The sequence below is a fragment of the Cynoglossus semilaevis genome, chromosome 12 (assembly GCF_000523025.1).
Source record: "Cynoglossus semilaevis isolate Cse_v1.0 chromosome 12, Cse_v1.0, whole genome shotgun sequence".
Classification (NCBI taxonomy): Eukaryota; Metazoa; Chordata; class Actinopteri; order Pleuronectiformes; family Cynoglossidae; genus Cynoglossus; species Cynoglossus semilaevis.
The window spans coordinates 3,801,553-3,828,637 of NC_024318.1; the positions used below are offsets into that span (position 1 = coordinate 3,801,553).

The 27,085-nt window shown below is 40.0% G+C and overlaps 3 protein-coding genes and 1 long non-coding RNA gene across 11 annotated transcripts in view; 1 reads left to right on the plus strand and 3 right to left on the minus strand.

Annotated features, from left to right (window-relative positions):
- The window catches only part of LOC103387065 (protein FAM13B), a 14,426-nt gene extending 6,978 nt beyond the window's left edge, over positions 1 to 7,448 (minus strand). Inside the window, exons 1-7 of the mRNA XM_025060936.1 lie at positions 7,278 to 7,448; positions 6,792 to 6,993; positions 6,511 to 6,720; positions 5,778 to 5,958; positions 3,876 to 4,041; positions 2,373 to 2,494; positions 261 to 381 (exon numbers count right to left, since the gene is read on the minus strand). Of these exons, the coding sequence (XP_024916704.1) occupies positions 261 to 381; positions 2,373 to 2,494; positions 3,876 to 4,041; positions 5,778 to 5,958; positions 6,511 to 6,720; positions 6,792 to 6,993; positions 7,278 to 7,313 (1,038 nt within the window). The 5' untranslated portion in view covers positions 7,314 to 7,448. The remainder of the gene's footprint in view (positions 1 to 260; positions 382 to 2,372; positions 2,495 to 3,875; positions 4,042 to 5,777; positions 5,959 to 6,510; positions 6,721 to 6,791; positions 6,994 to 7,277) is intronic.
- A 145-nt stretch (positions 7,449 to 7,593) lies between these two features.
- On the minus strand, positions 7,594 to 21,418 carry LOC103387061 (monocarboxylate transporter 9). 8 transcript variants are annotated; one of them, XM_025060631.1, is made up of 9 exons: positions 20,770 to 20,994; positions 19,164 to 20,565; positions 18,440 to 18,540; positions 18,189 to 18,309; positions 15,236 to 15,475; positions 13,256 to 13,399; positions 11,615 to 11,710; positions 9,996 to 10,874; positions 7,918 to 9,792 (listed from the first exon to the last, which is right to left on the minus strand). In XM_025060631.1, exons 5-9 carry the CDS (start codon positions 15,432 to 15,434, stop codon positions 9,608 to 9,610), a joined length of 1,503 nt encoding a protein of 500 aa, XP_024916399.1. In that variant the 5' UTR covers positions 15,435 to 15,475; positions 18,189 to 18,309; positions 18,440 to 18,540; positions 19,164 to 20,565; positions 20,770 to 20,994; the 3' UTR covers positions 7,918 to 9,607. The 8 variants fall into 8 exon arrangements, with proteins under 8 accessions (XP_024916400.1, XP_024916399.1, XP_024916396.1 ...); XM_025060632.1 differs by adding an exon at positions 7,594 to 7,711 and having other exon boundaries at positions 9,572 to 9,792; positions 18,189 to 20,565; XM_025060628.1 differs by adding an exon at positions 21,296 to 21,418 and having other exon boundaries at positions 18,189 to 20,565; positions 20,770 to 20,909.
- On the plus strand, positions 20,910 to 21,686 carry LOC112487809 (uncharacterized). The gene is made up of 2 exons (XR_003051259.1): positions 20,910 to 21,011; positions 21,058 to 21,686. It is a non-coding gene; the product is annotated as an uncharacterized LOC112487809 (long non-coding RNA).
- Positions 21,502 to 27,085, minus strand: part of LOC103387060 (coiled-coil domain-containing protein 6) — a 10,128-nt gene continuing 4,544 nt past the window's right edge. The window contains 5 exon segments of the mRNA XM_008321555.3: positions 21,502 to 22,821; positions 23,929 to 24,050; positions 24,899 to 24,999; positions 25,996 to 26,152; positions 26,901 to 27,064. Of these exon segments, the coding sequence (XP_008319777.1) occupies positions 22,618 to 22,821; positions 23,929 to 24,050; positions 24,899 to 24,999; positions 25,996 to 26,152; positions 26,901 to 27,064 (748 nt within the window). The 3' untranslated portion in view covers positions 21,502 to 22,617.

Sequence of the window (27,085 nt, forward strand, 5' to 3'; positions counted from 1 at the left end):
AAAAACTCTCTGATTTGATCTTCACCTTCAATCACCTCACAAACTTAACTTTAACTTGATAAAAAATGCATCTCTTAGCAGCTCTGTGATTTCAAACTTTCACCTCCTTTTTACAGCTCTAAAAATAAACATGCCACTTGATAAGGACAGGTGTCAGACAGTGACAGTGAGGGATATCATTCAGAGCTGGAGATTTGAGAGCAGGTTGACAAGAACAAGTGAAGAATAGAAGTGTGTAAACGTCAAATGAGAAATCACACAATACACACCATTGGACAGTCACCTTTGATGGGTGAGGAAAGTTTTCTGTTTACTTCATCAACCTCTGCTGTATCTGTCTCTGTTGGTATCTGGGTGAACGACGATGAATGTGTCACAGTCCTGGTGAGGAAGAGTAACTAGGGTCAATACACAATTTCTATATTGTTGAAAAACTTCTTTTAATTTTTTTAATACCAGTGTTAGTTTCTCATATTTGATGTGTCAAACTCATTTTACTTACAGTACCTGGCCAAAAAAAAAACTAGAGCCTGACTCAGGATCTGTTTTCTGAGTCAGGAGTTCTACTACCTACGACTACTTCATCTGCTTCTCACCTAAGAGCATTTTCTATCACCACCACATCTACAGACAAACAACAATTCACAGCACAAAATTAAGTGTTCAAGCTGGTGACCTTCTAGGTATAAGGCAGAAGGGCTACCCACTCAGCACTGTGTAGCCCACAAAGATTTCATTCAAATGTTCTTCGTTTCTTTTTTACCCATGAGCTTCATGACAGAAGTAAAGAGTGTGGACTACAGTTGACTATAGTGACTCTACAGTGATCACAGCTGAACAGGATGAACACACACACAGCCATAGCAACAAGAAGGAAAACTCCGTATTATTAACTCCGACATGACACTTGCCCTTTTCTACTAAACAAAAGCTCCATCTGAGGGGGACCAGGCTGCAGCGGAAGCTGATCTGACCTCAGGTTGGAGGGGACACAGTCTGTGTCTGAACTTTGGCCTTTCTCGTCCACAGCCTCCTGCTCTGGTATCTGTCTGAGAATGTCAGTGCTGACGTCAGAGATGCTTTCGTGAGGCTGCAGCCGTGTGTCAGCGTTGCGAAGACAGGGGGAGAAAGTGAGGCGTGGAGACTGAAGTCATAGTTTACTCCAGTCTGACAAATGTTGGTGGGAGTTTGAGACGCTGCTACTTTTTCCACACCCATATCATGATAGCTAAAGATAAATGAGAGGGATATCATCTGTATTTGGCCTTAAGTGTATTTTGTATTTGCTTTATTTGTTGAATGTAAATTTAAACATTTAAATTGCTTAATCAAAGTCTTGCAAGTGATACTGTGACTGATTTACTGCTGCCCAAGATTCATCAAGTCGTGCTGTTTTTTGTTTTGTTTTTTTAGTTTTCAGAAACACTCTTGCTGCCTCGCAAATATCAATGGTGACAGGAAAAAAAAGCACCATAGCAACTGAGGGAAAAAATATAAATAGATTGACTTTTGGTGGAGAAATGGAAGGCTTGACAGTAAGAACGACAAAGAGAAAAACAACAAAAACAAGAGCGAGGGTTGGAACTTTTCACTGCTTATTTACAATCATTTTTGTTTTAATTTGGTTTTGTAAAATAATAATTATGAAAAATAATTCATAATACTCCACGGCTCAGAGAAAAACAGCTGCATATGGCAGGGTCAAAACAACGCCTGCAGGGAAAACACGCGGGAAAACAATTTGCCTTTACAGCAGGTGATGCGCAAATGGTCTTTATTCAAATGACTTTCCACAACGAACTGTAATGAGCAGCAAAAACAAGGCAAATTCCTCCCATGTCATCAGGCGACAACAAACCATCTGTCACATGAATGGTAACAAAACAACCCGACTCCAGCTGCAGACAGAAGCCTGGGCTATAAATTCTGAATAAGAAATATTCTTCTCTAAACTACTGTCATCATCTTGACAAAAGCTTGTGAACACAATTTAGCCCCACCTCCACTGGCAGCATAAAAACCCTTCTGTTATGTCAAAGAAAGACAATAAAAACATCTTTTCAAATAAGATGTACAAATTATTTTTCAATAATTGTTCTATGTTAATGGACCAAAAAGATCTGTACTGCATGAATAACTTTCATTTATTCTTTATTAATAATAATAAAGTTATTTCTCTTCATATACTCCGTGTAAGCTATTTCTTCATTAGAGAATTCATTCTTTATGAAAATCTGGGCAATGTCTTTCACACCAGATCAAATATGTATATATGTATATATATATATATGTATATACTGTATATATATACACAGTATATAGGGTATATATTTGACATATATATGGGGTTTGTACAACATTGATGAACTTACTTGCTGCGTACATCCTGTTCCTGTTTTGTTTGGTCAGAATCACTGCTCACTGATCCTGATTCTGTTTCTGCTCCTTGTTTTTCTGAGCAGCTGCACTGTGTGTGACAGCTGCTGGGTCTGACCTGCAGAGGACAACATGTGTCAGCAGATACACACCATTAAACAGAGGTCGTAAGACCTTTAAACACGACCGGTCATTCATTTGTCACTGTAAATTAAGGGTTTTGCAACAAAAACAAAAATTAAAGATTAAGCCAAGGCCAATTTTCCTACCACAGCGAACACAGTTAGGTATCATGACTCCGACCAAGACTTCATTATTAATTTAGAGTTTGAATACATTAACATTTATCCATTTTTGTTTCCCTGGTGCATAATAATAAACACTGCTTCGACAATAAATCATTCATCAGAACTTAAAACTTGGTTTGACTACTGGGTTCATTACAGTCACATGATGGAGGTACATCAGATGCAATTGTCTTTTAAATAAGTGCATACACTGTCCATGTTTGAATCTTGGCACAGCATTATTTATCTCTTACAAATAAAGGAAGCAATGTATGAGGTAGTCAATAAAATATTGATAGAAATTCAAATAAATTGCAACAATTTACAAGGCAAACTAACAAAACAACTACAACCACCAATAGAGTGTGCTGGAGTTTTGGGGGGTTTCTTTGAAGTGCAATACAATACAAATACAGCAGCGTTGTGTGTATTTAAATGTAAAACATATTAATTCAAATATAACCATCAGCATACAGGACAAATGCTCCTAAAAGTAAAACATTTCCAAAAGCCAACGGGTCAAGAAGTTTCCTCAAAGTAGCTTTGCTCTTTTCAATGCTCATACGAACCAACAGCACACGACTGGTTGGCTAATTACTCCCGCTAGCTTTAGCTTGTTTGCTAGCTTTAGCTTGTTTGCTAGCTTCAGCTTGTTTGCTACCGTTAAATGTTGCAAATTCAGTACAGTGTCTTTTTCGTAAATGGCGAATTGGTTTTATTTGTATTAAACGATAAATTTGCCCCCCCACAAACTTATCGACCTTATGTCACTTACAAATTGCGATACTTTGCGCCTCTTCTTTAACTTTGTCATAAATCCTCATTGACGACATGTTTGTTTGCTTGCTAGCTGGAGTGGGCTCCGGGTCACTGTTGTTGTCGTGTAGACACAGGTAGACGCCACCTGGTGGGCGGGGCCTGGAAGTCAGCCATCTCTTACAGCACAGCAGTGACTGACTTTCAGATAACGTCGGTTTCACATGAAAAAATCGCCGATCCCGCAATGTTAAGAATCGGCATGGCACAATAAAAACTTTAAACGCCTTTAAAATATATTTTATATATATATATAGTTGTAGATTTTACATAAAAAAGGTCTCTTTAAGTCTCGTTTAAGATTGTACTATTTTAATGTCCTACTTAGTTGTTGTATTTTTTTTCCTTTGTGATTAAAATCTTACATTTCTACTTGAAATAAAATAAAATGTTCACCTGAATGTGTAACAGAGCAGAGAGAGTCGGAGGGGGCGGTGAGGAGGAGTTGACTGTGTGTTCCTCTAGTGTAGGTGGGAACAGAGTCTTCTGGTGGTGCAGCAGGTGGAGTAACAGGCTGTTACACAAACTCTGCTCCTCTATCATCCTGGGTCCGGCTGGAACACTGTATGGAGTTAAAACAACCACAATTACACGAGCAAAAAGTACAGCGTCACTGTAAAAACAAGAACAGGCCGGCGTAGTTAAATGCCATTTGTCCAACTGAAAAGCGCACCATCTGCTGGACAAAGGGCATAACTGTCACAAAACGTAACATCCGTAAACGTGCGCACGTAAACAATAATGAATACATTAAAACAATGTTACATTAAAAACGAAATCAGATAAGCGAGAGAAATATATATACAGTATGTATTAAAATGAGATTTAAAATTTACTAGAAACATTTGTTACTTGAGCATGTGAAGGAGCCACAGGTTTAAAGTAAGAATGTGTTTGTACCAAATATGTTCTAAGTTTGATTTCTGTCTTAGTTTTGGACACAAACACACGTGTTATCACGCATACCCAAGGCAGTGAATGCGAAGCATGTGTGCAATGGTACTATTTTACATTTCAGTAAGGTTAAAAGCTCATTTTAACCTGAAGAGCTTTTTAATTTGTAGATACATGATTGAAGCAGAGGGATTATTTCCAGACAGTCTAGTTATCGACCGTGTGGCCCTAGAAAAGGCTCATATAATTAATGCAAAATTACTGAAAAATAGTCAGTCTAGAGGTAATAATACGAAATATATTATTATTGATGCGAAATAAAGTTATTTCGCACTAATGGAATATTACACAGGCACATAAAACGGGCAGCCTTCATGGCAGGGCAGTCCCCATTTTTGCCAGTGGTGTGGAGTTGGTCTAAATCATTCATCATGATCAATACTGTTTAAACCTCAGCTACCCTGTGCTTTATCAGATTTAAAATACAAATTGTTTGACAGCTTTGTGAGTATATCAAGGTTTAAAAATTAGCTATTTATACGCAAAATAAAGCTAATTTAGCTGTACGTCTTTCATGCATTGTAGTGTTTTCAAGTCTCATCGAACTAGTTTTAGTTGTTTTCAACTACTACTATTTATGTCAGAATGCATTTAAAGAACCCAACTGTGCACACTGAGTATTTAAAGACCTCTGTGTAAACCACTTAAAACATGTCTAAGTAAACCTCTTCCCTCCCCGGCTACGACTGTGAGACTTTTTCCTTAGGCACTCAGAAGTGTGCGGCATGACTCAGAACAAATTATAGACACGCCATCGACATTCAGGGGAAAACAAGGCCAACGTATTCTAGACAGGAAGACACTTGTTGTTCAAATTGCAGTGTCTTCAACGCTGTCTTTAACGCACCTCGAGGTCAAGTATGTGGTAATTTAGCATGACACACTGACAATCCGAAATCCTTGTCCTCAGGGACGAGAACATTAACATGCTGGTCCGTGGTCCTACAGAGATTGTTGTAGATCTGTTTACACTGATGGCAGCATTTTGTAAACACGCAGCCTCAGATGACCACCGTTTTATCTGTCTTTTTGGATGCCATGCTTTTTGTTATCAACCATACACCCATTTCCTTCAAGGAACTTCCTCTACTCCACCACAGATGGGGAGAAAATGCAGCAGACAGTCAACAACCACTGCCGAGGAATGAAGTTCCTCTGTTGTGGTCATGGTAATTTGGTGAAATCTTGGTGGAATTACTCAAGTCACACTTTCCAAAAAAGCCCGCAGGACCTTCACATGTTGTAAAGTAGCACCAGGCCACACTTTACTGTAACCATTAAGAAAAGTATTCATCCGAGGAGTGTTCTGAGTTTCATTTCAGTGGAACATTACACGCTTCTTACTGGAATATACAAGGGCCGAAGATGGTTGCCAGATTTTCCACAGGCATGTGATTTGATTGGCTGTGAGCGGCGACTCTGGACAGAAACCGAACGAGGTACAACAGAACGGTGAGGTGCTCGGCAGGAAGGCAGAGGAGGTTTTCCCTCAGAGACCGGTTCAGCTCAGGCTCATCTGGGTGGCCTGGAGAAAAAAGAAAAAATATATAATTTTTATATACATTTCTACACTCTGTCATCTGAGCTTTAAATACCCAACAAGATGGAAGAACTTTAGCAGAAAGCCACAAAGAGAACATCAACATCTCCTTACATCAGTGGTTCTCAATTATTTTCTCTCATGCCCCCCCACTCTGTCCCCCACTCCGTCCCACACCCCCATGAATTGAAATACGGTTAAGAACCTGATAACATATATATTTTATATCTGTACAAACCACTGTAAGAGTTGCTGCCACCTAGTGACTGGAGGCTTGATATCGTCCAAGCATTACAGCAGTGGTACACTTATGTCCAGCGTGCTATATTCCATTGGAAGCCCCTCATGCCCCCTCCAGCACCACACCGTGGCCCCCCAGATGGGCCCGCCCCACTATTTGAGAAGTACAGTACTGCCTTTAACTATACATTAGCAGAGTCAAACTCATTTGGCGTATAATAAGCACAGTTCTAGTTTATAACTCAACATTTGTTTATGTTTTAGACCAAAGGTACTATGGATAAAATGTAGTCGTACCTGACAGGCTCAGGACCAGACTTTGGCGCTGAGGTTCCGGGATGATGGCGGTGGGCAGCTCCCTGAAGAAGAGTTTGAGGAGTGAGGCTACCATGGGGACGTCCCCTTCCTGCTCCAGGTTCACCATCTCTCCACGGTCCCACTGCTGCCTGAGCTGCTTGGTCCGGGCGACGGAGCTGCACAGACGGAACAGGCCCCGGTGGTGCATCCCTGTGATTAGGAAATCAATGTGTTTTATTTAGCACAGACCCAGGTGAAGTTCACCACAGCAGCATCCTTACCGTGCTTATCCAGAAACTCCACCATGTCTCTGAGAATGAAGGGTACTCCACAGGCCATCTGCCCTTCCTCTCGCAGTATTTCCAGGGCAACACCAAACACAGACCTGCCGACCAGCGCAGGCTGTGACACCAGGGTGGGAGAAGTGAGCTCTGGGCTGACCTTAGGGCAGGGCCTGAGGATTCTAACTGAAGAATGGTCATTCTTCGTGATGGAAAGACACACAGAATAAATGGTGTTATTGTGGATAAACTGTCAGGAGTCATCAATGGTTTAAACTGGGGGACTTGGTGTGACCTAAGGATGATCCAGGGCATTATATAAATATGAAAAAAATATATATATAACACAACAAATAGACAGACCGACAGACAGACAGACAGACAGATAGATAGATAGATAGATAGATAGAAAAAGAAACATTTTTCCAGACCTACTGTGCATGTGAAAACACAGCACCGTGTCATCAGATCGGCAGATAAACTTACACAGAGCGACACTGACGCCCTTGCTCCCATTTTCATCTCAGTCCGAGGGAACTCTCCATTTCTCACCCCCTCCTCGTCTTCCACATGACGATTGCTCCGCAGAAAACTGTCAAAGTCCGACGGGGCAAACACACGACAAGGTCCACGGTCGCAAAATCTCAACTCCGGTTCTGTTTTTTCTTTTTTTACAAAGTTTGTGAAGAAGTCCGGCCGATAAAATGGAGGAGCGGCACTTGGGTCTAATCTGATCGCCGCTGCAGCCGAAGAGCCCAACTTTGTTTATGTTGCCAGTCACGTGACCCCCGTATTACCATGGTGATCTGTGCCGGGGTTGCCAGGCGAAGGAGAAAAGCTGGAGGATGCTGGAGTGGGACCCGGGGTGGTTGATTTCAGACAAGTGGTGTCAGAGTTCAGTGGAGGTCAGGACCCTTATTCTATACAGAACAATAGGAGGCAAAGAAATTCACTTCATTCAAACAAATAACTCTAGTAAAGGACACTGTGTTGAATTAGCATTTGTAGATTTGCTGTTACATGATATTAGCAATTTATACATTTCCTTTTTTTTTTTACACAGATGCTTATATTTTAGATTTGAAGATAACAGAACCTCAGATATTGTACAGCTCACGTGGTCATCTTCGATCAAAACACATTTTATTGGCATTTTCTTAATGAAACAAATCAGAAATGCATACATAAATAGTGTAATGCTTACATACAAAATGAGACTAAAGGCTTAAGGTTTTCCAACCCTCTACACACAACAAAAACAAAAAACGAAAAAAAAAAAAACACGTGAAACTTCTGGAACTCTGTTTGCAGGGGTCCACTTGGTCAACATCGTTCAAGTGATTCTAACAGTGTATTGCAACATTTTTATTCCAAGTGTAACAAGAATCAACTTACAGCTAAAAAAAACAAACAAATCTTTGCAGCTCTAGAGCCAGTTTAGTGCATAAGAAATCACTAGCACATAGGACAAAATTAAAGCTAATACAAAAGTTTATCAAACAGTGGCCACATGCCCAAAAATGGTGCTGACATGTGCGTGCGCGCACACACATTACGTATAAACATATACATGTACACACATACAAAAGGAGGGAGGTCATGTGATCATGCCACACAGGGAACATGCTACAGAGAGACCTCTTTAGTGTTTTTATATGGGTTTAAAACAGCACATCAGTTTATATTATATAAACACATATATACTGTATATATAGTGTACATATATATACAGTATATAATATAAACTGAGTCAATGCACTTGATTTAAAAAATGTTACTAAAGCCAGACTTTTGTCTTGTTCATCAGGCATTAACAAAAGGTAACTAATGTCGTTGCTTTGGTAAGATAACATTGGTGTACGTTCCATACTGTATATTTAGTAAACACCAATGTTTAATAATAATAACAATAATAAAAACTAACAAAAGGTGTTGTCAGTCCCTGTATTTATATAACTCGTTTGAGTTTTTTTTTTTGTGCATTTTTCGAGTGGTTGCAAATGGTTTTATTTAGAATTAAAACGCTTCACCACAGGTTTTCCCACATTTGTGACACAGTATCAATAATCTTGTCATTCCTGTGATGTCGTGGTCAAAGTGAATTGAAAAACAAAAACAAAAACATGTTTGATGTAAACAGCTACTACACTGGGAGAATGCTGTTTATTTTTGCTTCCTAAAATGAAGCAGGAAACAACATGAATGCATTTTGTCCACTCTCCCATGGATAACAATGGCTGTGACATCACTAGGTTAAAGAACCAATCAATACTTCCTTTTTGTCTGATTTGCATTTCTGTAAATCACAGTTTTGACACTTAAACATCTGTAGAGGAAAAAGATAACAGCCAAAAAGCTCAAAACCGCCTGTGTGGTAGTTGAAACTATAATATTGCTGACCCGGCAGTCTTCAGAGATCGACTATATATCATCCTTTAATGCTTTGTGAGACATTCTCAGTTAAAAAGAGACTGGCAGAGGTTACCGTCTCAGGCATCCTTAAATCGTGTCCATGTCTGAAAGTGGCTAACAGTTTTATTTCTATGTCCATATTTAGAAGGTGACAATAATCCCAGTCTTGCTGTGGTGGCTGTAAAGGGCCTGCAGGACAGAGTTTGAAACCTGAGAAATATATACGCAAAGTACAGAAAAAAAAGGCCTGTTTGTTTTGAACCTGTGCAAATATTCTAAGGTCGTTAAAACCTGGCAAAAAGAACTAAAGTGAAAACCCCAGGTACAGCTGTTCAGGTAGAGTTTATAAGTGGACTGTTGACACTCACTTGACGTGATATTGGCCGTTTGTGTGAAGGTCATTTTTATGCTACGGATGTGACTTTGTCACAGCTGCTGGTGTAAAGGACTTCTGGTCTGTCGTTTTCCGAGCTCTTCCTGTTCCAGCAGGGAAGTGTGAGCAGAGAAAAAACCACCCCCCCCAGCAGGACACAGCTACCAGTGAAGTAGAACGCGACATCATAGGAGTTCATCCAGTCAAAGAACCACCCTGTGAACAAAGGTGAGAGAAAACAGGTCAAGTCAGTTCAACCAGTGAGTTAAATTACTCCTAATTACACATTACCTTCCGAATTATAACTCTACTTGTCAGTTTGATTTGAACATTTCAGTGTACTTGAGGATCTTCGGGGTGATTCAACATGCCATGCATACATTTACAGCACTCGCACTGGAAAAAAGAAGTTCTCTTACCAACCACAGGGGGTCCAAGCATGATCCCAAGTCCCCCAAAGAACATAAGGACACCGTGGGCTTGGGTCAGTCTGTCCAAGCCGACAATCTGAGTGGTAATGTAGGACGTGAGGGACCAGTTTCCAGAGAAGAAACCCAGCAGGGCGGACATGACCTGCAGTCCAACGTAAGACTTGGTGACAGGTATGAGCAGCAGCACCACACCTGCTGAAACCATTGTGAAGGAGTACAAATAGATGCTGTTGATCCACTTAAAGTCCACTAGGGCACCGAGCATCAGTTTGCCCATACAAGTGGTGATGGCCACTATGGACACCAAAGGAATGACGCTGACTTCTTCGATGAGTCCCTCAGTCTGGGCCACGTCCTCTAAGAAGAGCACGGGAGGGAACGCTCCCAGGCTGAATAAGAACAAGGCAAAGCAGTACGCAGACATGGCTTGGTCCTGCAGGATCTCATATGTGGTCTGCATGTAGGTGGAATACGCCTGCTGCTTCTTGCTGATGACTTTGATGAGGTCTATCCCAGCCAGGAAGCTGGTTTTCTTCTTCTCTGCTATAACTGTCAAGTCCTTGGCATCGACAGTGACGAGCAACTCCTTCACCGTCAGACTTTTCTCAGGACTGGTCGCAGCGGAACCTGTGCCGACCTTTAGGCTGTCCACAGGGGGCTTTTCAAAGAGCTGCTCTTCAGTGCTGCGCTCCAGGGCGGCCTTTTGTTTGAGGTAGTACCGGGGCATGTAAAGAGGCCTCATGAAGCCGGCACATGCCATGAGGTTTAGAGCTACAGCACCGACGATGAGCAGGCAGCCGTCCAGGCCATACAGCGCTATCAGCTCATTCTGAGCAGAGGCGTAGATGAAGGCTCCAACACTGGTGCCTGTGGGTGTGACGGGAGACAAATTTTGTTTTAAGACAATGAAGGAAAAAAAAGATATAACCAGAAATTAAATCATTCGGAATATTTAGAGCTGACAGCATTCTGAATTACCCAGCAGCTGTGAACATAGTTGAACTGCTTCACTGACCACAGAATGAAAACCTCCCTGGGGTGTTGATTTATAACACACAAAAACGGATGACAATGCTAACCTCCATATTAAGATCAAACTTAGTTAAGCAACAGCCAAAGACTGTGGGTTCTAGATATGGGTCTTATATCAAAAATAGTGATTCATTAAAGGGTTAGGGGTTCCTGCACTTCATCATTAGTAAAAACTGACCTCAACAGTTCATGTGTATAAAACTATTAAAAGCAATTATAGTCCTAAAGTATTGATGAATGAATGCTGTGACCGAGGTATCAACCAGATTATTCTAAATGGGATTGTGATTTAAAAAGAAGCTAAAATTCATTCAGTGTATTATTAACAGACCACCTTATAATGCAAGGCAATTTCCTCCCTCCCTTCGAAGTTTTACCATCAAACGTTTGACTTTCATCTGCGTACTGGTCACTCGTGTCTGTTCCTACTCTACATAACGCTCGATCAGCCTCCGCGCCTCTAAAAGTGTTTACCTCGGCTTGCCAAGGCTCCCAGCAGCTCATACAAGAAAGAGGAAGTGAAGAGAAGTGGTGTGCAACCAAAGAGTTCGGAGCAGAGAGGGGGGCAGCAGTACCTGTGGTGACAACACCGAGGGCTAGGCCACGCCTCTTGTCAAAATACTGACAGGTGATTGTCAGTGTAGCAGCATAAACCAGAGTACAGCCCAGACCTGAGAGAGGAGAGAGGAGTTGACAACAGCATGAGCAACAGCAACAGAAAAAAACACCAACAAAGAAGAGTTCAATTATTTATAAGCTTTTAATAAATATGAAGAATCTAGTTTCTAATATTCAATCGGTATTTTATTATTCAGAAATGTAATTTTTTTTCCCCATCTGTTTCCAAACTGTTTTATACTCACTAAGTGTGGACTAGTTACCCTGATTCACTTGGGGATTTCCTGTTCTAACTTTGGAGCTAATGTTCAGACATCACATGGCCAAAGTGCTGAGATGATGTAACATTACCAGGTGAGACATTGACTGTCCATATGTTTCATCATGTGCTTTGACTGAGAACTGACCTTCAGTCTGTTGACTTCAAACAGAATGCCACTTCAGTCTGTTGACTTCAAACAGAATGTTAGAATGTCTCTCTGTTCCAATTCTAGTAACCTGATGTTTAGCATGTAACAGCATTGTGACTTTACTACGTCAACAGTTTTCCTACAATTAAATTGTTTAAAAAAAACACAATATATTGTTGTGCCAATATATTGCAACATGTCGCAATACATCATATTGTCGCCCCTGTATCACGATACATACAGTATTGCCTGATTCTTGCCCATACACACATCTACAATAAATGTGTATAAATGTTGGGACTGCACTGCATGTTGGGAAATAAATATATGTACAGGGTGCACGGCTCTCTAAGTGCAAAGGGAGTGAGGTCTGCTGAGTAACAGACCCCATCAAAGATTTAAAAAGAAATGATCGAAGGGTAAACAACTGCACATGCAGGCGCTGCCACAGCAAACATCTCAGAACAACTCCAAAAATAAACAACTGTGGTCCTCCCCCGGGAGGACGGTCTGTGCCAAGAGCACTTCTGCCTCTGGAGCCGTTCACCATGACTTAGCTGGAGGTGTCACTTGGTCACAATAACAGGTGGTGTTGTGCCGGGCCATGCAGACTGGTGTAACAGCAGCGTCAACACGGGGTCACATTGAGATCATGGCTACACCATGGTGTGGCTTGGACTTTAATAGAGAGTTCTGCATCTATCCTTTAACCTTTTATATGCTTATTAGAAAGTGTCACTAAATACCAGGAAAATGCAATGAGTCTTAAAACTGCTGAACTTTTGTCAACACCGTACTAAGTTAAGGATCACAACACTTGTCTGCTAACCTTTTTTTTAATGGTGCAAAGCTCAAGTCTATAATAATGTCTCAGTACGTAATTCTTTTAGTTGGCAGTAAACTTTGTTAAATAGTAATTGTGGACATGGACGTCAGTTACATAACAGCTGGAGTAGCTGCCTACTTTATGATTGTACAATATCTCATGACATATGCATACTGTATGTCGGCAGGATAAGAGGCTTAGATGAAACCCATGACTAAAAAAACATGAAGAACTGATTCATGTTAGTGTGAGTGAGCAGACCTCCTGTGCACTGACTCTATCAGTTAATCCACTGCACAGCACCAAATGATTCACGCAGAGAATCTGCTACAATGTCACTGCATCAGATTGGATTTTCTTACCAACCACGATGCCATAAGAAAAAATGAGGAACTGCACATTTGGGGCAAAGGCACTGAGTATGAAGCCTCCTGCCACCATGACGCCACTGAAGATGGTCACAGGACGAGCACCGAAGTTGTCCACACAGGCACTGCAGATTGGACCTGGGAGTGAAAGACAAAAGAGGGAGAGGGAAAAAAAGTTAAAAATAAAAAAGGGTCAAGGAACAAAGAAATCAGAATCACAGAGAATATTTCCTGTACACTACATCTGTAATGGGTCATGAGACTGAAACATCTCACTCAGTAAGGCTGACTCATGAGTGAATAAGTTCATGGACTACATTCCCACACATTATCTCCTGTATGTTATTGCACAGTCACTGTGTGTTTAGTGTTACCACAGAAACAATGTAGCCTCTGAGCTGCACTCACTCAACACCTGCCAACAACTGAGGTGGTTCATACATAGTTTACGGTTTCCTTATTCTTCAAAGAAAACATACATAGGCAAAAAAAAACAAAAAACTACTAAAATCTCCGGAAATGCCCTTTAAGGCCACTTGACGGTGAACTGAAGACTGAAGAATCTCCGGAAATGCCCTTTAAGGCCACCTGACGGTGAACTGTTCAGTTAATGTTTACAGAAACTGAGTCAAACATCTGCTGCATATACAGAACTTCAACATACCAACACTGTTATATGTGACTGCCATACGTGTTTGGCAGTCAATAAGTAGAGCTGTTGTATTAAAGATTAAACAAGTGTCACAAGCTAAAGGAAATTATTAATAGACTATAAGGATAAACTGAGGATCTAGTTATTATGTATCATTTAAGTGATAGGGCAGATATTGGAACACTTAAAAGAGACCATATATCAAGCATCAATTGATAAAGGTCCAATGATACGCCCTGACATATTGATACTGGTGATGTTGATCAATAACATCTGGTAAAGTTAGAATTGTAAAGAATATAATTTACTTTTATTTTTAAATGTCACTTTGCTCTATTTTTTTTTTTTAAATCAAGAGATTTTTCTGCTTATAATTCATATAGTATAATTTTTAAATGATAGTTTTTATTTGAAATGAAACAATAGAACACACAATTATGATAAATAATGAGGAAAGCCCAAATATGCTTTAAGTTTGAAAATGTTTTGAAGTTTTGTTTGTTTTTTTACATTTTTTAATGTTATTATAATAATATTCCCATTGCGTAAATAAAATCAGATCCTTGAAATTAAAATCATTACATTGCCTTTTCTTCTTAACATGTTGTAATAAAACTCAGTTAAAAGTCTCTGATAAGTAAAAACTCTACAAATTGGTAAAAAAAAAGTAGCATTTGTTACGCAATTAAAAAACAACAACATTTGGAGCATCAACAAAGCATCTTCCCAATGACCTTAACTAATTTAAATGTCTCAATTACCGTGTGAGACATTGGTGCAAGTCTGAGCCCTGGAGCCACATGTTTGCTCTGTGCATTACAGTGATGTTTACATCAAGGCATGGATCACTCAGACCTACTTCGCACTCATAGGAAATCAATTACAACCACTCTGCTGTAATTCAGAGCATATCTTCATGACATAACCGACTTTATTTTCCACCCTCTAAGTCTATTACACCAGAGTGAAGACTCTGACACCTGTGGCTGCTGCGGATTTTTTTCTCAGAGCCATCATTGTTTTGACTTTGAACTTTTATTGCATCTGCCTTGTTATCGGCGACATGATGTGATGATAATTCATAAAAGAGGAAGGGCAATGGGTGAAAGTCGGCGAGTCTCTATTGCTCAGTGCTATCACTGTCAATATTATTATCATTGTTATTGTACAGATATACAGCAAGTCTCTGATGCTGATATCAGCCGACACAAACATCCAGAGAAAATACTGATGACAAAATATCCTTTCCAAGTTTATAAAAACAAACATCAAAGCAGCTACAGAGAATGAGATTCTACTTGTTTCGTTTGTGTGGTACTCACTGGCTATCAGTCCCACTCCAGCCACAAGGGATCCCACCCAGGCCGTCATACCCTTGCCCTCCTTAAAGGTATGCAGCCACTCAGGGTAGAGGACGCCCACCGACTGGGGTGATCCGTAAGCCAGGAACTGGGCCATGAAGGAGGCCACCACGATGGCCCATCCCCAGCCTCCATCCAGTGCCTTAGTAGCTGGAGTCATGGTGTGAAGATGTCAGCTGCAGCTGGATAGAGCAGGGGATTCTGGAGGAAGAACAGACACAATATATTAACAAATAAACAAATCACAATAATAATAATAAATCAATGCATAAACAACCAGGAAGAACAGAAATATGTCACTTAAAAAAAAACTAAACAGATCCTCCGTACAGTGAGGGCTGCTGCCACAGTTGGTCAAACAGGCGGATGACGACCTCCAGACTGACTGTGAGACAGACTCAGTCTTTGGGCCCATTTGTTCCTTACTCTACAACCACACCTTGGAGGAACGCAAAATGAAGAAGAGGAAAAAAAAAAACCAAACACTCCACTGCCACCTAACACCTCTCTCCACCAGCACTCCCCCTCACCCCACCCTGGGGTCATTCATCTCTAAATCCAAATATATACATTTATATATATATATGACATGAGGCCTGTCTCCTCTGCTGACATCAGTTGTTTTCCTTGAATGATTTGCATATCAACTTTGCTCATCACTGCAGCAACAGCAGCATTTTTTTTTCCAAAAGTTGGTGCATTTTCTGGTTTCATATTTTTTAGAGAATCAGTGCTTGACATAACAGTGCATTCAAGTATTCCTCTTAAATAAAATGCCAACACTGGCAGATGCAATAGGCCACGAGCAGTAAACACAACAACCAACGCGGGCTTTTCATCGTTAAAATAACCCGGCATGTGGCGCTTGTTTTGGAGAAATAAACACAGGAACATGCGGCACTTACCTCAGCATCTACAGAGCGGCGCTGTGCGCTTTAAAGCAACTTTCCATGTAGGGACGCAGCCATTGCTTTATAATAAACAACACACTCCCTTTTATACCCCCCAAAAAATCAAATAAGACACGAAAGAATCATCACCCACTGCCTGAATCGGCTGGGGATGTGTGTCATGCACGGGAAAAAGATTTCTATGCCACAGAGCGCATTGTGCATCAGTCGGCTTTTGTAGCCGGCACTAAACCGGTTCAAAGCTGTTCTTGCTGGTCCAGCAGCAGCCGCAGTTAAAGAGACGCTTCCTCTTTGCGCGCCTGCCTGAGAGCGCACCACAACAGACCTCTGTGCGGCGCTCTGTGATGCGCGACGACTGAGCATTCTGACCTGAATATTCTAACTTGTACACAATCCCTCATACTGTATTGTTTTTTGTTTTTTTTTATCTTCTTAGAAAGGCTGTACACATGCACGCGCACACTGAGCGCAGTATAAAAAACGAAAACAAATGATTACCTGGTTGGTGTTCGGATCATTCAAAAAAAATCAAAAAAATCAGAAATGTAAAAAAGTAAAAGAATGTTGAAATTAATTATACAAAAAAAAAAAAAAGATTAAAAAATTTGATCTGGTTACATTGACTACCCTAAGTCCACGTGCTAACCAACCATGGGGGCTGCAAGTGTGAATCTGAGGGGCCACCTCTCTCGAGGAACTCTCTTTAATACTGCCATCAGTCCAGTCCAGTCTGAACCGGTTGATGGACGGCGGTAACAACAGCACCACCACCGCCACCATCTCATCACTGCAGCAGCAGGATACACTGCCCCGCCAGGCTTCCCTACCATGTTCTGTGCAGCCGTGCCTACACATTACTGTAGTATTTAAAAAGAATCGTCCAGCTGCCACTAAAATATATAAATATATCGATTTTTAAAAAAAAAAAAAAAAAAAAATTTCTAAAAAATAAAATTAAAAAAAAAAATTTCTGAAAATTTTTTTAAGTTTTTTTTTTTGGTCTAGGTCTTTGGTCTTGGTCTTTGGTCTTTGTGGTCTTTGGTCTCGGTCTCGGTCTTTGGTCTTGGATACAATAATGTAAATTGCAGTTGTATGTTTTTTGTAAAGGTGGGGATAGATAAATAACCCGTTTTTGCAGTTAAACTGAAGGCTAACTAACTAGCAAAGCTGTGCAAACTTGAATCTAACCGTTTACCTGGAGGGGCTTTTAAAAACATACAAACAATAAGAACTTTCTAAAGCGAATTAAGCCTAAAAATTGAACTTTTAAGCAAATAATAACCTTATAATTTTAATGATATTGTTTTCAAATGTCCCTCATAGACTGGTCATTACAACACAAAGGACTGTGTCTAATCTAGGCTAACATAACAGCTTAGCGCTATCACACAGTTAACACCAAACCCCTACAGTGTTTTTGGTCATGTGGGACATGTTATTTTAAATGTGTTTACATTCTAAATGTTAAACAATCAATAGTAGGCTAACAGATAACTTAAGTGTTAGGTTAAAGATAATTTGAAGTGCAATGAAATGCAATGGAAAAACAGCAAACAAATTGATTAGCACATTACCTTTTGGCTAAGAGGTGGCCCTGGGGTTGGCTAAAGACCATAAACAGTAAGATAATGTTTGCCCAGAGGTTGAGCAAATGTTTTTAACACAAACATCATTAAAACACACCCGAGTGAAATCCTGTCAGTGGAACTTACAGCACGATTACTATTACGTGTTCTTTGATTGGCTTCCAGAACATGTCACATGAACAAGGAGAAAATGATTTAGTCCTTAGGTCTAGACAGTATGCACTTAATCATTTAATTGTACTAGAAATAGCTAGAATTATTGTAAGAAGGCCCCACATAATTTTCACCCATAAGAATGTTGCAAACAATGCAGCAAGGCAGTGCAACAGAGGAATCAAGGGAGTCAGTTAGAAAAAAAGGGGTTTTCAAGTCTCACATGTTACGAGAAAAAGCTGGCTTCATGGCCTCAATACTTACAGGAAGTGTGTGTGTGTGTGTGTTTCCATTTTTCTCACCCATAACCTCAGGTCAGAAATGGGGTGGAAACATCTTCTTTGTTATACAGCAGAGGCAGTGGAGTGCAGAAAACTAAGGACCCCTTCAATAAAGGAGAAGAAGTTGAAACCAAAGATTAAAGAGCAGGAAGCACAAAGAACGGAGGATGTAGTGGGGGTGGGGTGGGTTACAGAATAGACCAGATGTCAATTTGTTTTTCACCCCGAATGCACCTAAAATTCTTCAGGAACTTTGATCAGTTCTTTCCTTTGCTGAGGCATGGCTCTGCCAATGAAAGGTTCTCAAAGAGAAGATTATCGTTTATAATCCCGCTCTGTTTGAAAAAGTGGGTGGAAAAAAAGTACAGTTTATTCTGAGTGTATATGACTCGCACTGACATGTGGCCCTAAACTGGTTGGAACCAGAATAAGTGCATAGAGGGGACACAGTGGGAATCACAGGAGGGGTATTGACTAGTGCTGGAATCAATGCCTGTGCTGAATTCCTAAAGCCTATAGAACTTATTCAATACACATATTGACACAGTGTTTCTTACTGGACCACTATCTCTACTGAGTTTAGGATATGATACCGTTTGATACCAAATCTTTGTTTAATATCAAAGCTGATGTAAACCAATCAGTCCTGATGTACAGAGGACAAAAGGTCATAGGGCACATTCAGGCCAGAGAGGATAACTTAACTCAGTCGATTTAAACCATTTAGATAACAATACAATATTCCATTAAGATAGAGCAAGCTTTTTTTTTCTTAAGCAAATGTATATCCAGAAGAAGTGCTAAATAGAACTTGTTAACCTAATAGTCAACTAATAATCCCCATGATGATCTTGAAACATTCTCTCGTGTAAAGTCTGTTTAGTTAATCTACGGCAAAAAGTGCAACCTTGTCTACAGAAAACTATTTATGTGGAAGTAAAGGCAAGTCTTTAATTACCAGGCTGTTTTAAGGTCAAGCCCAGTCATTTGGAGTCATGAAGACAGATGGTTTGAAAGAGGAGTGAAAAAGGTTATCCATGTCAACAATCACCAGAAATGTCATGAGTTGTTTTTTTTCCTGCACCAAAGACTTGAACAGTCATACATGGTGAAACAAAGGCAGACTCTAAAAATCACACTCATGACTCACACTATTCTCACAACCTAAAACTAGGTCACGGGGCGAGCAACGTACGCTTAAGCATCACGGCTCTCTCAACAGGTCTTTACTGGATGAGGGACTGAGTACCTGGAGTTTCTCACGTGTCAGTCAGGAGCAATGAAGAATCTTGGAGGTAAGGAGAAAAAAAAAAACCGATTATTTTGGCTGGCAATTATATCATGACAGTCTTGATTGAGCCATTTGATATAATGAGTTGCACATGGTGAGTAAGGCAAATGGTGTTCCACCAGGATCCAATTAGGAGCCCATAGCATTTGCTTTACATGTTAAAACCACGTACATTTCATCAAATTAAGCAGTAACAGAGGCCTTACTCTGATTCCATACACAGTGAAGGACACCTTAGCACCAAATGGTGTCTCTATAAAACAATATTGACCCACACTTAAGGTAAAGAAAAACACAGGTTTGCACAGCTGCGCTGATTAGCTGACAGTGAGATCTAGTTCCTGTCAATATTCACTTAATGCCAGGACCTCAGAACCCTCAACTAACCCATGATATAATTTATCAGAAGAACTAATGTTCCTAATGGGAAACATGAAGTCTTATGCAGGTCAAGAGAGACAGAGAGACCTTTTTCCTGGAAGTGTCTTTGAGGAACGCATGTACAGTACGTCACCAAAACTGTGGTACTGCCCAAAAATAACACACAATTTCCAGTATTTTTTTGCACAGGCTAATCTGATACAAGTACATTTTCTGTACTGTATCCCTTTTTTGACACTTGAGAAGCAACGCCTGGTGCTTTTTTTGCGTAAGTAGCCTGTCAGAGGTGAGCACATAAAGCCTCCCTGCGGTGTGGAAAATCCTCGCCCCGTTTGCATACTTGGATCACTAAAGGTGCAGAGTACAGGACCACTTCAACACCCAGCATGGTGAACCTGAGCCAGGAGTCCAGATTCTTGCTTGGATTAGCTCAGGTTGCCTGCTCCAGCAGTAAGGGAGGAAACTGCAGCACAGTAGAAAAACACTGGTTCTTTCCTAAGATGTTTTTCAAAGCCATAGCAGCTCTGTGGAACAGAAAAGTATAAATTACATCATGTGACAATAGAGGGTAAGTCTATATTTGTACTCTCAGGTTTGCGTAAAACACAAAACGGCTTAAAGTTACCGTGTATGAGATAATGGAAGCCCTTATGTGGCTATGTGTCGTCAATGCCCACTTCTCAGGTTGCTGCAGACACATCATTTACATGGACCGTTCGAATCATTTTTTTTTTTTCTTGAGCTCTTACAATCACATTGGGATGAAAATACTTTAAATTCCTGTATAAAATCATTATATCATTGGGATGAAAATACTTTAAATTCCTTCATCATCTCAAAAGACATACTGTATAAAATCATTATATTTAGGCTTATATTTGTGCACACTCACCAACGAGGTCTAGGTAGTTGTTTTCATCATCCCAGAATTGGTCCTTTTTCAATAGTCATCATGAAGAGGAACACGTGAAGAACTAAATACCTTACCACCATAACTGCAACTGAACAGAAACAGCATGTTCCCCTTTATCCCTGCAAAAGAATCACAACAATACAGTGATTACTGTCTCGTGGTGCCAAAGTGCTTCACAAGTTGCATTTATGGAGACTTCTTTAAAACTCTTTTTAAAACAGGTTAATTTTGTCCACGGTTGCATTTATGGAGACTTCTTTAAAACAGGTTAATTTTGTCCACATCAACTTTTACAAAACAGGGGCCGAAGTCAGCAAATTATTTTAGTAATTTTTCAAATTTCATTCTTGAATTATTCTGACTTTTGTCCAGTCTCTTAGCATTTCTAGAAGCATTAGACAAAAAGTCACAATTATTCAAAGAAATCTGATTTTTTTTTTAGATAATTCTTTCAATATTCAACACTAAACATAATTTAAAAGTCAATTTTAATATTGTTTTTTACCTTTCTGGAACAGACACGATGGTTTGATGACAGCATATGACACATTCAAGACACTATCTGCTGTCATGGTGTGAGTTAAATCACAGGTTTTACAAGACCAACCTTAAATCGGTGTCAACTTTTTTAGTGTCCTGTTGGGAAAACACAATGATTACTTGCATACGGAAAAAATCTTACATCCATAAAACTGACAATTAAAACATTCGTCATCTCAAGAGCTTTAATCATACATAGAAATTTAGTTCAACAGTACCATTCGTTTAGAATGTTTTAGCAGTATGTATATTTAGTGTAAAGAGCATTATGTTTTTTTGTCCTTTTATTTTTGATGAGGATTATCCATAAGGATGATAGGAGCTTTTAGAAATACACCAGAGAAGAGAGAGGAGAGCAGAGAAGAGACTGAGTACATGACTAAGTTGTAACACCTCAGACTACAAGTTGAAACACCTCAGAAGGCAACATTTATCTGTGGTTTATGTACCAGCATCCGGCATCCGGCATCTTTGATGGTTGTTTTTTTTTTGTTTTTTTAGAACAATAACAGTGCTTCAAATGCTTTTTTAGAAACTAAAATATCTGTGGCACTTGCTCTGTTGGATTAACGTCCCACAACGGAGAAACTCTTCAGTCTTTTATGACACATCTTTGTGACTTAAGTAATCAAAGCCGATTTAACGTGGGGATTATTTGACAGTATTTGTCAGAGAGCACAAATTAATGGAGGTGAGCAGGAGTGGAGGACATGGCTGCATGTTAAGTGTCAAAATAAAGGCCTGCGCAAAAAAAAGACAAAAAAGGAAAGAAAAAAAACACCCACATCTCTATCACTTTATCAATTTCTCTAGCCTTACATCCATCCACTGAATCAAAAATCCAACCAAGCAGTGAACATCGCCACCAAAATCACTGTATGTGCTGTTTGTGCTGTCTTTAAAGCGCCACAATTTTCCTACCAGCATGTCCCCAAGCAGAGAAAACCAAAACAGGTACAAGACAAAGGGGCTGAACAGATGATTGTCCCACAAATCCTAGAAGCGACTTTTTTTTCTCCCCTGTCCATTCCATTATTTTTCCCAAACTGATAGTTTGCTGGATGCCACTCGTAGATTTAGGGAAGGGAAGGGCTGCGAGCTTCACCGAGCCACTGCCTCATTTCGTTCAGCCTTAAAACTTTTTCTTTTTATGCGGCTTCTTTTGGAGTTGGTTAAGAGAAGAGAAACTTGACTTCCACAGCTGGTAATAATCGAAGCTGCTGCTGCTGTAGCATCGTGGCATTCAGTGGGTGCACTGGTGTGCAAAGACGGAAAAGGTGTGTGGCGTTAAGGCTGGGGGGGAGGCTGCTGTGCTGCTGCCGCTGCATGCTGTGACATAGCTGCCGGGGACGACATGGACTGGACCATGGGCTGCGCTGGTGGGGGTAACGGAGGCTGAGCCTGCTGGGCCCCTGAGTGTGTGTTGGGGGAAGGTGGTGGCGTTGGTCGCTTGAATTTGTCGGGGCTGGTGCTTCTTCTTGGGGAGGGCCTCTGTTTGAGATTAAAAACAAAAAAATAAAAAAATAAATGTAGTACTGAGGCGGAAGTGTTGAACAAAAACAACTGGTTGGAAACACACAAACTGATACATAAAAGGAGCCACTGGTTGAACATAAAAATGAGAGAAGACAAACAGACGCTCTTTTTTAACAGTGTTTTCAAGTGTCCAGACTGATGTCACAGTGACCTGAGTGAGAAGCTGATAGTGTTCCCGTGGGAAATGCCTTGAGGAAAAAGAGTTCTTTTCTTTCCGGTCCTATGAAACCAGGGCAAAACCAATGCTGATGCACTGACAGAGGCAGAAGCTGAGTGACTTCTCTGATGTTAAAGTAAAGCATGATAAACTCTACATATAGTAATACCAATACCTGTAACAGCCTTTCTGGATGGTACTTTATCAGTTAAAGTTGAGTTGAACTCTTCTTTTGAAAAAATCATTTGTTATTAGAATTAATAATATAATAATAATTATTATATAATCACTTACAACTCAGGTCCTCAGTTATGTGCCTTGAACAATTACATTTTCAACTTAATCTATATCATATACTTAAACTAATCAATTAAGTGTATTAAATAATGATATACTAATAATAATACGAGGGTTATATCACATCATATAACTACTACAACTACTTCCTACAAAGTACAAGTCAGGGCAGAATCTGCATCATTTTCGATCACCATCCAACTGAACTTGACAAAACAACATGTTCGTCAAACCCACGTTTCTTCCATCTGATACGGTTACCGTATTACCCTACAACTGGCACTATTTTTAGTATTTTTAGGCTGCTCCTGTTACTTGTATTCCAAACCAGCTTGTGTATAGAAAATGATGCCTCACGATACTTATGGCCTCAGGTGGCCCTAGTGTCAGTTGACACTCTTGACAGCTGAACACAGACATAGAAGCTGAGGATTTAAGGAGTCAGGAAGATGAGTATATTTCACTGCATCTACTCATGGGACATTCATGTGGGATTTTCTAATACTGTATGTGCTGTAGATCGAAAACAGTCCAAGATTCGACAAGAGTATTAAAAAAAAGTGAGGGCATGGGACAGATGTGTGTTTGTGTGCGTGGATGGCACTTACTGCTACGGCATGAGAGGAGCTTCCGTGGATGTGCAGGGCAGGAGTATTGTAGTGGGAGATTGCAGCTCTGGACAGTGTGGCTGGAGGAGTGAAGCCAACTGTGTGACTGCCATATGAAAGACCTGTAACACAGTGGAGTGGTTAGTAAAAGGAAAACCAAACTGGACACAACAAAAAGGAGAGGCAGAGCTCCAGCAGCTTCGCTAATTTACTGAGCAAACATCTTTAGTAGTAACCTAACACTCCACTAAAGTGATGACTTTATACAGCTAATCACTGCACTGTGTTCAACATGAGCACTTTTTAGTACAAAGACTCATCCTCTCATCCATTATCGCCCTTTCGCTCTCTGCCAAAACTGAACACTGAGCTTGAATCTGTCTTTTTTTTCTCCTCTACTTTGCATTGTTAACTGAAATTCAAAACAACATTCACGCCATAAAAATAGCTTTTTTAATTTTTATTTGAAAATGTCATGTCCGGGCTTGATGTTCTTGGATTGAGTTACTGACTGGGATTTATTTAATATATTTCTCAAACTTTCAGTATATTGTGGCAATGGACTAAAATGTGACCAGGTCCTTTTTTGTTTTTTGTATTATTGGTCATCGTAACTGGTACTACCTTTGTATGTCCTTTTTTGTTTTTAGTATTATTGGTCATCGTATTACCTTTGTATTTTATTTACATTACATTTATGTCGGAAAGTATTTATATATTTTTTTTCCATAACTTGTATGTTATTTTATTACAAAATTGTTTAGTTTACAAACACTTATTTATATGAATTTACTTTTTCCACCCCAGTATTTGAAAATTATTATATTTAATTATTATTTTAACAGGAAGAACAATTACAACGAGTAAGATATAATGAGTAACTGTGTTAAAGTGTTTTGGTTCCCCCACCAGAATCGAGCAGTCCCAGGGCCTACCACATGACCAAGACGCTACTGTACATCCAACATACCAGGTGATATGGGCCGGCTGGAGCTGGGGGAGGGGGTGTAGGGGATGGGGCTGGAGACGGTCCTTGCTCGAAGGCCCTGTGCAGACATCTCGTTGAAGTACCTAATGAGATGAAATGAGACAAACAAACAAATTAAGAGAATGAGATATTTGAGCCAGCAGCTGGGGTTATGGACGTGATCGTTGACTAGTCCTTGGTGCAAACAGCTATTACTGAACCACATCTGATGTGCTGTTAATGTTAATGGCTGCATTACAGTGCATTAGTTGTGCAGTGTAAAAAAAACAAAAAAACAAAAACATTCAGTTAATTGCGTGGAAACTTTGTTAACTGTCTGTAAATCAAAATGTGCCAGTGGTGAATTCCAAAAATAGAAATAAGTCAGCTGTACCTAATTAGTAACTAAATAACAGACTTCAAACTGGTGTTACTGGTTTAGAAGAAGAACAAGAAGAGCTACAGATCAATGAGGTTTTCTGTCTGCACTTTTAACATCAGTTCTGCTTCAAATGTTAATTACAGACAATATAACAATTCACTTTCTAATATGTGCAAACATTAACTTCAGTAAATGTAGCTGACATTAAATAATGCATGTGTTAGTCAGGTTCATACTTTAATCAGATTAATGATATTATATATATAGAAATATATATAGTATAATGTTTGAGCTTGACTTAAATGAATAATTTCTTTGTGTAAACTATTATGTCAAGAGAATAAAGATTTAAATAAAGAATACAACGACAGAGAGGAGTGAAAAGAGACACCGAGACAGACTCTATGGACAGTGAAAGTCCTTCGTCCAATTTGAGTCAGTTTACCAGCCCAGGTCTGAATGTGGCTTTTATTAGTTCAGATGGCCCCAGGTCCCGCCCCCTTTGTTGTCATTCTACCAAATGTAAACTTTCTTCATCAACTCAGCTGTGTTTGTTACAGAACAGATCAATAGATGGTTTAGGTCAATGCCTGCACCACCTGCAACCTTGATAACAGGGACTTAATCAGAATCAGAAACACAGTGTGTGGTTCCCGAGTGTTTTATATTCTACAATCATGCATCTCTCTCTCCCTCACACACACACATTTACATTTACCTCTCATCATCCATCTCCAGGCTGGATTCACTTTCTGACAGTTGCCTGCACAGCGCCTCCCTGCGTTCCATCTCCCTCTGGAGTTTTCTCTGCAGGCGGATGTTCTCCTCCCTCATGTGCCGCTCCTCCTCTATGTACTGAGCTCGCTTCTCTGTGTCTACAGGGGCGTGAGGCAGACAGCATTAGCTAAAATGGAATTATGTGGATTATGCATAAGTGATGAACTGCAGTGATGTTGTCGATGCATAGAGAACACAACCACCAGGATCGTTTACCGGTCTTTGGCGATGAAAAATGGCGTTGGAATAACAGGTTAGCAGTACGGCAACGCTGTATCTCTGTTATCCACAGCCAATTAGCTCATCGTCATATACAGTACCTTGCCATAGAATGCGCGTATGGCTCTCTCTAGTGGCCAAACGGGAGAATTACATCCATTCCTGACAAACCTGAAATCTATCAATAATTGTGACTTAACAGCAGGTTTATACTTGAATATGGTGTTAAGTAATGGGTTGTGTAGCGTTAGACTTTTATCACGTCCTAAATTAATTATTGACTTATTGAATTATTGAGTTATTTTTTAAATCATTTGAATAACAACATTTCCCAAGCATTTCACGTAGTGGTCGAAGGGGTTCGGAATTTTGCAATTATTGTTATTTTTAAATTATTTAAAGCAAAAACTAAATAAAAGAAGCAAAGTTTAATACTGCTAGTATAAAAAAGTCTATAAATTAAAAAAACACAAATCAAATCAAAACTCCTCATTCCTCGAACACTGACCAGCACTGAGTGTGTGTTTTTTTTTTGTTTTTCACATCCCTGGTCACATCTTCAGTCAACATTTGAAGACATCCACCTGTTCCAGGCTTATAGTTCTAGTGTATCCCATGACAACTTACGCTGTAGCTCAGTGGTGCGCAGACTTTTCTTCAGTCTCTCCACTTCATTCTTCAGGAAGCGGATGTGCCGCATCATGTTCTCCGGCGAGTCGATCTCCATGGAAACATCTCTCGGGGAAGGAGGAGCCGACACAGGCTGGGCCAACTTCTCCTGAAGAATTCTTAGGGTTTTAAGAACAAAAAAC

What these genes read in the sequence shown, in the direction of transcription:
- LOC103387061 (XM_025060632.1), bottom strand. Translation starts at nt 15,434, where the DNA reads ATGACTCCAGCTACTAAGGCACTGGATGGAGGCTGGGGATGGGCCATC. An exon ending in TGGAGTGGGACTGATAGCCA is followed by an intron (nt 13,400 to 15,235) that starts GTGAGTACCACA and finishes TTTCACTCCCAG; the next exon opens with GTCCAATCTGCAGTGCCTGT. An exon ending in CCTCGGTGTTGTCACCACAG is followed by an intron (nt 10,875 to 11,614) that starts GTACTGCTGCCC and finishes TCACACCCACAG; the next exon opens with GCACCAGTGTTGGAGCCTTC.